General features: G+C 41.9%; 1 protein-coding gene across 1 annotated transcript in view; it reads right to left on the bottom strand.

The window, feature by feature from the left end:
• The window catches only part of INPP5A (inositol polyphosphate-5-phosphatase A), a 141,115-nt gene that overhangs the window by 18,112 nt on the left and 110,404 nt on the right, over nucleotides 1-12,599 (bottom strand). The window contains exon 11 of the mRNA XM_027902827.1: nucleotides 3,992-4,065. Coding sequence (XP_027758628.1) covers nucleotides 3,992-4,065 — 74 coding nt within the window. The remainder of the gene's footprint in view (nucleotides 1-3,991; nucleotides 4,066-12,599) is intronic.

Below are 12,599 nucleotides of genomic sequence, written 5' to 3'. Positions count from 1 at the left end.
AGAAACCATTAGCACAGGAAGTAGAAAGAAAATAAGAAAAGGTTTATATGAAGTTCAGTTTTTAAAAGCTGGCATTAAAACATAATATAGTGGCTGGGAATATGCAGAGATCTATTTTTCTGCCAAGACCTGTGATGAGAAGATCCTGAGATGTTTTCTCTAACAGGTGATAAGACTCAAGTGCTCTCCCTGGTTACTGGATGTGGTTTACAGTGAGCTGAGGAGAGCAGGTAACAAACTGTAGGACAGCACATGGCACTCTGCACGCAGACTTTGAAGAGCAAAATGAAACCAACAGCTATAAATACAGTGAAGAACAAAAACCCAGCAGGATATTACAACCCATCATTTCATTATGGAATTTTATAGTTAGAAAATCACTCCAGGAAGTCAACATTTCTATCACTACCTACACTGAAATGCTGACTTGGTGTCATGAAAACCTAGAAATGAGAAGGCCTGACAGCTTCAGAGTTTTAGGTTCCTAAATAAAAAGGTAAGAAGAATCTTGAGCTTTTTTTAAAAGAGTTTGCATTTTTTTTGTGCTTTAGATAGTGTACTTTATGGGAAAGCACATTAAAAATGCCTTTTGTTTTTCTCACTTATAATCTCTTCTTTAATATTTTCCCTAAATCCAAGACAGCAAGAGTGGTAACTCTTCCCTATTGCTCCTGTACCGTCTCACAGATTGTCAGCTTCCCAAACATTTATGAATATGGGAGTTTTTTATCAATGTAATAAAGCAATTTAGCAGTTCCTTAGTACAGTGACTTCCTTAAAAAAACATATCAGGATAAAGATATATGTCTACGTGACTGCCTTCATTTGAAATTAACAAAAATGGACAAAGAAATTAATTGTAAAAGGTGCAGATATATTAATATAACACAATTAACACAGAAATGCAAAGAAAGTCCTCTCCATGCAGATTAGCACAACAGAAGAAATCCTTCCATAATTTCAAATGAGAACAGGGAATATGCAAGAGTCACTGTTTTTCCCTGGGCACAAAGCCCTGATTAACGATGGGCACTGTGTGTGCAGGTGGGTCTGGGATCTCATGCTGGCCTGGGTGCCAGGCAGGGCAGAGAGGTCAAAGAGGGTCACTTCAGGGCAGCCTGTTTCTACCTGGCTCTGCTTACACCTGAGGAACCAGATCATGGTGTCAGGCCATTCTAGGAGGAGTGTGAAAACAAACCCCTAAAACTGCCTAGGGGAAAATTTTGATGTTATCTACAAAAATACCACCGACTCTTTCAACCCCAGGCCAGCTATGGCAGTGTATTAGCCAGATCTCATGATAAAGTCCAGAGAATAAGCAGCTTATGCTGATAAAAAATGAATTTATAAGTAACTTAGTCTGCTGCGACTCAAAGGGCCGTGACCTTTTCCATCTATCTCAAGAGTATACTGAATTTCCAGCATCCTTTTTGAGGGAAAAAGGTACAAGTAAGACAGAAATGCAACTGTGCTATCGATTTGTAGAACTCTACATACAAATCAGGCAATTAACTGTATGCACAAATGATAAAGCAAATGAAAGAAAGAGAAGGCTGTCCTAACTGCCCTTTCCTTTTTCTGGGAGCTGTGAAAGGCAGGACTAGACCTGTCCAGTAGCATTTCAACTGAGGTTCTCTACTCTGTCTGCATCCCATGATGTAAGTCTGGAACAGCAAAGATCAAGAACAGAAGCAGAGCGTGATTCACAGACTAAATCAATGGCCCACAATTAAAATATCAAATTCTGAAATACTACTTAAAGGCTATAATGACAATTGCTTACAACTTCCTTCTAAATTCCAGTGCTTGCTAACTAAGCCCCTAAGCCTGACACAAAAGTGACCAGGGCTTTCTGTCTCCCTCCCTTTGGTGACAAAGCCCTTGTTTGATGCATTTGTAGAACAAACAGATACACCACACACTTTCTAGCTAAGAATAACAAGAAGCCTAAATATACAGGACTCCTCTATATACAAATTTACAAACAGTATACAAAAGTAACTCAATCATCATAAGCTACAGGAAAAAAAAAAAACAAAGGAAAAATGGAGGAAAAACTACTGGAAGTGAAACCAAGACATTTAGGCCATATATTTAATTCCTTTCTTTCATGAGTGAAAAGGTTCCAAGTTAATAAGGAAATGTCCTACTTTAAAACCATTGCTTTCTGCCCATTCAAAATACCTGGTTTTGCAGTTAATAGCACACTGTGGTCATTATTTCAATACAAAGAAAAATGAATCATATTTTTTCTTTGGGAAAAAATCAATGTGTTTGGTTGTATGAATAAAACTATCACACTGACCTGCAGTAACTCCTGCAGCTCAGCAGCTCCTCACTCGCTTCCTGAGCCTGGGGCCTAGCAAAGACCACAGAAGGGGCATCAGGAAGCCCTGGGCACGACACAGGACATGAGGAGGGATGGGTGAAAAAAGCACCCTGATGTAAATCCAGCTTGCTCTTTGCAAATGCATGAGTTTAGCCTCCTGGTTTCACATACTGTATTTTTTTTTCAGTATTCTCATATTCAATTATCAAATTTTATCAATATTCTCTGCTTAAGTTTGAAGAAATTTTGAGTTACATAAACTCAGTGTCAGCATCCCTTCCATGTCAGCTTTCAGCACATAAAAATTTATTACTATTTATTATTATATAACCTAGTTATTAAGAAGGAAACAGAGTGAATAAGACTAAGACACACAGGGAGTACTCACACCAAGCTTCTGATTTTTTTGCATGACACTGAACTGCACTTACAGAGTGGGCTGAAGAATCTGCAAACTATTCACGCAACAGCATATGTTTGCCAAGCCTTGCTCTGGCTGAAAGCACTAATGTTAGAGAAATCAAGTACAAGAGTTGGTCTGATAAAAAAATCTTATCACTTCCCCTCACCTCCTTTTCCCTGAGCAGGTACATGACGAGTGGGACACACTCAGATGTACACACTGCTGGTCTCCTGTTACCATCCTCAATCAATAAGGACAATTTAGAGCGGTGGTAACCTCTCTGTGCATACTCCCACTGTCCCAAGGGATCAATACAATCAGTATCACAGCTGGCTGCTGAGAAGTAATGAGATTATGATCACCAAAAGGCAAGCTTTCCAAATTTTTTCTTAGCGTATGCCAAAACATTATACTTTTCTATCTGTCCATAAAGGGTAAAATAGTAACATTTAAAAATATTGTATCTATAAAAAAATAAAAAAAGCACGGGTTTATCTGTCTTTTTTCTATAATTTCTTCAGCTTTTTCTTTGTGAATGCAGTATTCCTTTCCCTTAAAAGCAACTGTGAGATTTGACTTCTTCATTCTTGGGAAGGGATCATACATGTTTAAAATGGCACCAAATTTTCCACAGGTTTCCCCTGACGAGGACTGCCCCTTGCAACAAGTTTGTGTTTGTACGATAGCAATCCCTGTCTGGTCACGGTTAAAATTCACCTCCGGGATTCAGCTGACTAAAATCAGGCACGTGTATTAAACCAGCCAAGTTGTTCTAACAGTCTTAGCAGTTATATAATGTTTATTGAAACTGAAGAAGCAGAATCTAAGTTCCTGCCCTCTTTCCTCATCCCCCTCTTGGATCTCTCCATGTGATGGCCCTGGGCTCTGCCACCTCCACGAGTGGTGCCGCTGCTTCAGGCAGAGACTGTCTTTATGGCTGCAATAAAGTAATTGAACAGGTGGTCTGGGCCCAGTGCTTAAAAGTCTGCACACATCTCTGAGCACACAATCCCACTAGGTCTGTTCTGAGAGCAGCTATAAAGGACAGGATCAGCGGGACCAGGACAATGAGCTCCAGAGCTCCACTGGCACGCGGTTCGTGGAGCGATGGAGGGGGTGTGGGTGAAGGAACATCCATGAAAGGAACACTGATCATCATAATTTCTGCAGTAAGTATGGAAACAGTCACATTTCACCTACAGCAGAAGTAACTATTACGGTTTAGCTAGTTAAATAAATAGACTATATATGAATCTTACCTGGGAGGAAATGAGATGTCCAGTTCATACAATCTGTCTTTAAAGACTGACAGCTCTCTGTCAAATTCTAAAAGCTATAAAAGATAGAAATAAAGGCATTTACTCTTTAATGCTGAACTGCAGTAATATAAAAATTATATATTATATTATATAAAAGGAAATAAACAGAGACTTTGATTACACAGCTTGAGGTACAGCCCTCATAGAATAGTTTTTAGAACACAATCCAAAACACTCTGGACTATTTTGATGCATAAACAGTGCATTGAGAAAAGTGTTCAAAACATTCATTTTCCTATAAGTGGAACATGTAACACTGCCTCTTCACAGTGCTGACCTGCATGTGCGCTTGCACTGCAAGGTGTAATTTTTCAAATTTCATTATCAACCTTTTCAGAGACAAACCCGACTAGCATTAAAAAATACAGCAAAATGATGTTCTAATCAGCCCATGAGAATGTCAGCAAAATGTGTGATTTTTACTTTGTATTGTCTTTAGCTCAGATAAGGAGGTACAACGAAAGCAAGGATGTGTACATTACTCTTCCCAAGCAGACAGGGGGTGTCCCACACACGTATTCCGGAGGTGCAGGGCAGACAGACACAGAGGGATGTGACAGGAGGTAAAGGTGTTCCCAGGCAGCAGCTGAGACAGAGTGCCAGGAACAGGTGTTTAACAGAGATGTTCATAAGTCTAGATTTAATGCCCTGTATAAATATTAGTCCTTGCCACATTTGTTTTCCCCCCCGACATCTACAGAGAGAATAAATACCCGCAATCTTTGTTCATAAACAAAAACCTGCTCACAGCAACTCTATGATAATCGTCCCCATTAAACCCATAATTGTTCTGATGGACACAAACGACCTTACTCCCGAGCCGGGCCGGGGTGCAGCTCGGCGTCCCAGGGAATTAGTGAGCTAAAGACAAAAGCTCATCATGGCACGGTGCTGCCCTGGCTCCGAGGGCCACTTTCTGTCCTGAAGAGCGTCACAGTGCTGTCCCATGTTTGCCCACCGTTCATTAATCATGTCCCATCTCACAGCTGTGCTGATACCATTGTATGAATGGCAGAGGTTCGCAAAGAAATGAGATTGTGTCCCCCTTTCCCCTCTGCCACCTCATAAATCATTCCTGAAACGTGCAATTAGCAGCTACTTGTACACATTAATTATCTGTGTGAAAAGCAGCTACCTGAACCACCTGCACTGCTGATTAGCTCCTCTCTGTGGCCCACCCGGCTCTCCCAGCCTCTCCTTGAGCCATAACCAGGTACCTTTGCACAAGGAGGCCACGGGATGGGCAGCCTGCCCTACTCTAGTGCCTCCAACACCAAACTCCGTGAGGGTGCCCTGGAAAACATCCCATCATACCAGTAACTGTGGGCAGTTTGTACACGTTTTAATGTCCGACCAAAAGCCTGAGAATTCAAAATGTCTGGATAAATATTTAGAAACATCTGTGTAGAAACTTACAGTATGTATCTATATCTAATAATATACTCAATCCTAAAAATGTTGGGTGGCCCAGGCACTCACTATTCTCACTGAAGCAATCTCAATGTACTTTAGTAAAAAATGAATGTTTTCATTACCACGCACGTTTGCAGGTTGTGATCCCGTATTTCAGTGTGCATAGGCAGATGTGTGGCCACAATACATCCACAGTGGCTACGAAAACAAACGTTACCATCCCTTTTATGCTCCACGTGTCTCCACCTTAAGGATATCTGGGATTGGAAAACAAGCTGCCATCCCCAGTTAAAACTATTATATGAAATATGTGTTCTATTAATACGGTGCAAATACATGTTTCCTTCTGCTCCAAGTAAACAGCTCAGGGCAGGGAAGGGAAGGCGTTCAGGAGAAAGGGCTATTTCTGAAGTGTTAAACTGGAGGACTGAGTGAAAGAACAATGCTCCACAGAACACAATGGTATAAATTACTCATATGCATCCCGAGGGCTGGCGACCTTCAATGGGCACATTGTCCTCTCACACCAATTCACACTTTCAAAATTTTATACATTCAGATTGTTCTTGCTGTGTTGGTATTTGCAAACTCAGTGAAGCCCAGGGTTTGGAGGACAGAGCATTCGGACATGCATTATTATCCAGGGAAGTTTCTGCTCTGTTTATTTGCTGCAGTTTTGTGTAGCTGTGCCTGTGCTATGCTGATGAGTTGCTGACACTGGGGACAGATAACAGGAACAAGACAGCATTGTGTGTTGTGCTCTGTCAGTTCCCCAAGTTTCCCCAGGTAAAGGGACAGCTTCAACCTGAAGCAACACAGCCAAAGCCCAACTAGGTGCCTGGAAGTATTTAGGGAATGCTCGTGGTGGAGAATCCATCCTCCCATGTGAAACAGCCAAGTGTTTGCACTGCATTATTTGCAAAAACTATTATTTCCTGCTATATATTAAATAATTATGTACTTCAATAAACTATTTTTTCCTAGCTGTTAAGTGACTGCGTTGCAGAATCTGTAACCTTCTGTCCAAACACGTGCACAAAGTGAGCAGACACACACCTGCTCACTCTTACAGGGCAAGGACAGGTTATCTGTGCTCAGAGCTGCACAGGGGGACCCCCTCACAACCTCTCTGTGTTTACTTGGCAGCACTGGTGAGGAGAGCAAGGGGAGAGATGAAGAAAACCCGAACTGTGCATTTTGAGAAAACTCCAGTTATGCTTTCAGTATAAGAGTATGTTTTAAATATTATTTTCTTGGCACGAAAAGCACTTGGGTTCCCATTAACCTTAAAATGCATGGTTTTTGGTGAAAACCCAAGGTGTTCACTAGGTCTTGTCACAAACAAATGTCACTGTCACTCAACTCAACTTTGGTAAGAGAAGGCACAGCCTGACATGGGCATCAGTGAACTGTGTCTGCTTTAGGACAGGGACACGAGTGTTTGGAGCAACCTGGCATGACAGAAAATGAATGAAAATTAATATGGGTGAGGTGATACTGAGGAGCAGTCAGGTTTTCACAGGATAATGTCTTTACTTTTAAAACATCTAACATTGTCTTTAAAAAACCCAACATACTCCGTTCATGGCAATTTTCAGCACAAACTGCTCACTCATTCCCATATTGTACCCCAAGCAGCACTGTGAATAGTGCCATTGCTGTTAACAGTGAACACGAGTACGTCTGTCACTCTAAATGCCTTAAAAATGACAAAGAAATTAAGTTCAAAGGCTAAAAATCAATATATTGTTCTATTTAATTTACTTATTACAAGATCATCCTTAAGGACCAAATCTTTAAGGAGTCACGTGACATGTTGGGGTAATTTGAGCAATTACACAGAGATTTTAAGATGCTCATTCCAGAACTGTCTCCTGGTTCATTCCAGAATTATGTGTCATAGGCAGTTCAGAAGAGTGCTTCTTCCCCTCAGCTCAGTTTCGCCAACGTGTTTATACCTAAATGAGTGCGAGGATGACATGTGGTCTGTTTTACCTGTTGCAACATGGAGTTGCTGATGTTATGTCAAGATCTCTGCAATGCCCAGTGACCAACCCAACATGAATGTTTGATTAACGCCTTCCAAATGAAAATACCAGCCACCCCTACGAGTAGCATGTCTATAGCTGGTACTGCCTGTGAGCCCCTGTGACCCCACGCTGCAGGGAATCCGGGCAGTGTGCGTGGGAATGACTGCATTTGCAGTAAAGGATATTTCCTATTTAATTTGAGAGGAATTACAGCTGTTTAGGGGTGATGCCTGTGCCATTTGCGGTGCCCACTGGCTCTTAAGGGAATTACCAGGACTGCTGGTTTTCCAGGGTGCTGTGCTGTTTGTATAACCTGCTGAAGGGAGTTTTACTTTCCCCTCCTTTCTCTTGGCAGTGCTGTAATGTGCATTTATGTGCCAGGGTGAAGGAGAAAAGTATGCATAAAATACTACACTTCAACATCATGTAGCTTGACAGTAATCAAAGGGTTATAACAGAGTTATAACAGAAATCAAGGTAATTCTGCTTGCTTCACTTTAAAGCAGAGAGGCACCAGTAAAAGGCCAGCATCCATTGGTGCACTGCAATGGACCACCTTGGCTAAAATCACAGACGTATGAACCCCTCTAAACAGTGCAACTTAATTCAGTCATTGGAGTAGAACAACGGCAATTACTCATCAAGACCTACAGACCAAAGTCAGAGCACTGGTAGATCAGGAGGTGATATTAGCAGCATTTATCAAATCCATCTGCAGGGCCCACCAGAGAATTCACAGCTGTGAAAGGGAAATGAAGTTTCAGACCAAAAAGAGGAGATGAGCATACAGAAATGACCTCAGAGAATTAAAACATGTGGACACTGATCACCTTAACCTCCTTTGCCAGTCTTGTAGAGCACATGTTTTTTTCCGAGAGATTTTGGAAATATAGTAATTTTATCCAGCTTTCCAGTCACAGCAAATTATTTAGAAACTGATTCAGCAGTCTACTGACTTCAAATCAAGGTCTGTGGAAATGCCGATCCCTCCCATTTATCCATGAAAATGTCGTACACAACTCTGCCTGATTTTAAAGTTACTGCTTTCTCTAGCAAAGACTCTGTAAAATGATCCATACTATATATTTTAAATCTTAATCTTCTTTCTCTCATGAAACCACTCTCTAAAATTCTGTTTTACAGAGAAAAAACCCCAAATAATTGAATATAAATGTACCACTTACGCTGGTTTTGTCTAATAATCTCTTTCATATGTAGACATCCTGAATGGCAGTGCTGTCAAATCACAAATGCCCACATAAATGTGGATCTATGACACACAGAGAAACAGCACTGCAGAGCCTGTTCTCAGCATCAGGGGGGTGAGGAGGCACAGCAGCACACAGCTGGCAGCATGGAGGGCTCCCTGGGCCTGGACTGATTCAGAAAATCTTTAATTTCAGGGGAAGTTTCCCCAGGAAAATGCTGGTTTGTTCCTGTTTTGCCAATATGCCTCTCTTTCTGAGGAGATGTTCCAATGATTTAAAGGACAGGAAAATTTTCTAATAAGCATTCCAATTTTTTCAGAAAGCTGGTCTGAAAATGCATCTTAAAATAATATTCCTGTTATGTAAATATTTAGAGTACTTAAAATGTCTAGAAAGAACCACACAGTTGGGGTAAAACTGTGCTTTCAACCTTTTCCAACTGTGTGTCCCTCATGAGTTTTTACAGCAGAGGTGGTAGCCCTTTCAGGTATTTCACACACTTGGATTTTGCATATAATTCTGATTTTCCCAATTTCCCTGTGTGGAAATTAGTCTAAGCCATGGACTTCAAGCTGACACTACTGGTATGGATAGGCTGTCAGTCCAACACCCTGCTGGCAGCAGGGCTCTGTCACCCCTCTGATCTGCAATATGCACCAGAGAATCCAGATATTGTTCTCGGAGACTTTTGTTACTTGAAAAAAACAGAATCAGGAATCTGAACCTGTTGCACTACTCAAGAAATTAGTTGTCAATAAGGAGACTGCAGTACATGCAAAGGGTAAACTAGTTAAGAAGCTAAAAGCACTGATGCAGGTTAATCCCAGGCTCCTGCTCTTGCAGTGAACTCTCTGCTGACACCACAGGAGCCTTAAACAGCCTGAGGGCTGTTTAACAAAAAGGTTACTATAATAATTCATACAATGTGCACAACAGCTTGTGACACAGTTCCTTCAAAATGTCAGGAGCAACTGAGTGGACACTGACTTTAAAACCACAAGATTTTAATTAGGAATATCCTACCTGCAAATGTGACACACTCAGTGGATTATTTCATTAAACTTTATATGTTTTGTTACTGTGAAATGTTAGTTTGTCCCACTGCAATCTGGCAAGAGCATGAAATACGGAGAATACAGGTCAGCATTAACCATTTTTGAAAAGTGGTTAAAAATGGGACTCTCTTGAGGAAAGACTATGAAACATGTTTCTTACTTGGGCAAAACTCCGACTGTGGGTTGAAGCTTCCCCCAGGCAAGGCCTGGTTTGGCTGACAAGAGTGTTTTGGGGAACGAGCAAGACTCCAGAGGCATCTGAACGCCAGGGGTGCCCCTGGGGGTGTCTGGTGAGCTCCAGTCACCCATCCTGTGCCTCCCCACAAAGAGTGGGGGATCTCACAAGGTCATCTGGGACTTCCAGACACCCAGCACTGGAGGTGCTCCTCTGCCAGTGGGGATTCAAACTTGTGCCCCACTGCTGTGGAGCTGCTGGGCACCAGCAGTTGGGTGCTGGGGAAGGCTGGGCAGGGCTCCCACCTCTCTGGGCTCAGGCAGTGAGGGCTGTGGGGCCACTCCTGAGAGCAGCCAAGATGAGGATTTCAGCTTGTGCTTCCTATACTGTTTTTCTTTCCACACCTATGTATCAAAAATAGACAAAGTCTTCAGACAAGGGATCAAAACCCATTGCTGCATCCTTGCAGCTGGGTACCCCACTCCCATCTCTAGCTGTGCCTTTTGTATCAAAGTGTCCTTAAGTATTAATCTTCAACTTAAACTTACTATTTGCTGGCCTGTATGTGTGTGTGCCCATCTCTGTGCACGCAGGCATCCCTCTGGGAGGTTGTAAGATGTACCTGGAGAATGCAAGAGGATTGGGCTACTGCAGAGAGATGGTGAAAAAACCATTCAGCACCCTTCTCTCTTTATTTGGCTTGCCATGGGCTTTGGGCAAGATGTGGAAGCCCAGGCAAGGTGCTTGTGTGCACAAATACTATATCTGTAAGGGGTGACAGTGAGATCCATAACCTGAAGGACTGGAATGCAGGTGAAAATGTTGCTTCCCTGGATATTCTTTTGCATGTCACACAGGTTAAAGAGCATACCCCAGGCAAAGCATGTCAGCAGATCATGCTACAGGCTGGATTACAGAGTGCAAATACAGATGCTGAACCTACTCTTTGGACTAGACTTAAACAACGACCAATGCCTAAAAAAAAATAAATATAGCACAGTACATCTGAATTAGCCTTAGGCCTTACAGCAGCTGTTTAGAACAGCACAGGGGGTAAATGGTCATGAAATAATATTTGTAACTTTGTGCTATGGGCAGATTCTACACCAGAATAAATTATTTGTTTGAAGCTGGTAGTAAATACCTAACCCAGCACATCTGGATTGACTTGTGCTTGCAATGTGGCTTTACATTTGTCTTTCCCAGTGAGAACAATTTATTGGTAATATTTCTTATTGCTGTCATTGCTCATTGTGCAGTTTATCCAACGGCATATCAACTAACCAGTAACTTAAGCAAATGCAATTCCAAGCATGAAAATGCTGTTTCTAAATAAAAGAACAGAGCAAGAAGCCATTTTCCTACTGGCACTTTATGAAAATCAGGCATCTCAGATGACCACCTTAAATAAGAGAAGCAGTTTCAGGATGCACAGGATTTCCTTATGACCAGTCCAAGGTAGCAATGGTCCTAAGCAATCAATTTCCTTCCTCTATCCTAATTTGCCCTTATACATCATATTCAAGATTTTATCTGGACAGGGGCTGGTTGGCTCAGTGGATAAACCTCTGCCTTTTCACCTCTGGGATCATGGTTCAAGTCAAACCCTGATGAAATGCACTTGATCGTCCTAATCTAGTTCCTAGTGGACAGTATTCCCATTATCTTTAAAAGGGTCAGAGCCAAGGCCATTGGAAAGAGTGCATTGTGCTATATCTTGTCTGTTGATTAATACATTTTCAGTGACGCCAGATCCTTAACCTTCATCAGCACACATATTCTCACAAAAAGCTTAATAGAGGTCCCTCGTGGACTAAACCTTTCTGCTCAATTTGCACATCATTTCATAATTTCCTGGGAACACTAAAAAAAACCCGCAAATAATTTGCTTACAATTTAAAAGTATGTTTGCCTGAACTGTTTGCAATAACACCTCTAAGTTAATTAGCCTGATACCAGATCACTTTAAATCACTACAAAACCTTTATTACTCAATCCGTTTTTACATCGTAAATGTTATAAGTTTCTTTTCATACCGTAACAGTTGAAGCTGAATTGACACACAGAATAAAGGGAATTTATTCTGTGAAGGGAGTTCACTGTTCAAAACACAAAAACTGAGTAAGAACGTACTCTCTGTAGGAGTTTGCTGTTTGCCCTCTGCATCAAGCAAACTGATGGACAATTAGAGTAAGAAATGGAACCACTTCCATTCCATGGAAATCCAGTGTAACACTCTCGGATCTGGTTTGGGATGAACGCTGGTACAGCACCAGTGCCCTCTGAACTATCTGGTGATTCTGGAGCTGTGCAGCAGCACCCTTGGGCTAATCCTTGTGCCCCAGAGCTGAGCCCAGGCACAGACAAGGGCTGGCAGAGGGGTTGGTGAGGGGCAGGGGCAGCACAGCCCAGGACCACCAGGGATAGCAGGACCACCAGAGCAAGCACAACTTCACCATTAGTCACCAGCTCCCGCAAACATCGATGTGCAAAAGAGATCATGATTTTAGCAGGAGTAACATCAGCTTCCATTCCTAAGACAATTAATTCACTGATTACTTTTACTACACAGTTGTGGTCCAAATCTTAAGGACACTGCATTAGCTTCTACCTGGATTGATTCTTTAACATGGATCACATGAAAGACAGGAATGTCGGCACTATCCC

The sequence above is a fragment of the Empidonax traillii genome, unplaced genomic scaffold (genome assembly GCF_003031625.1).
Source record: "Empidonax traillii isolate 1590-97213 ecotype Southwest subspecies unplaced genomic scaffold, ASM303162v1 scaffold912:size315693, whole genome shotgun sequence".
Lineage (NCBI taxonomy): Eukaryota > Metazoa > Chordata > Aves > Passeriformes > Tyrannidae > Empidonax > Empidonax traillii.
This window is presented reverse-complemented; position numbering and strand designations above follow the sequence as displayed.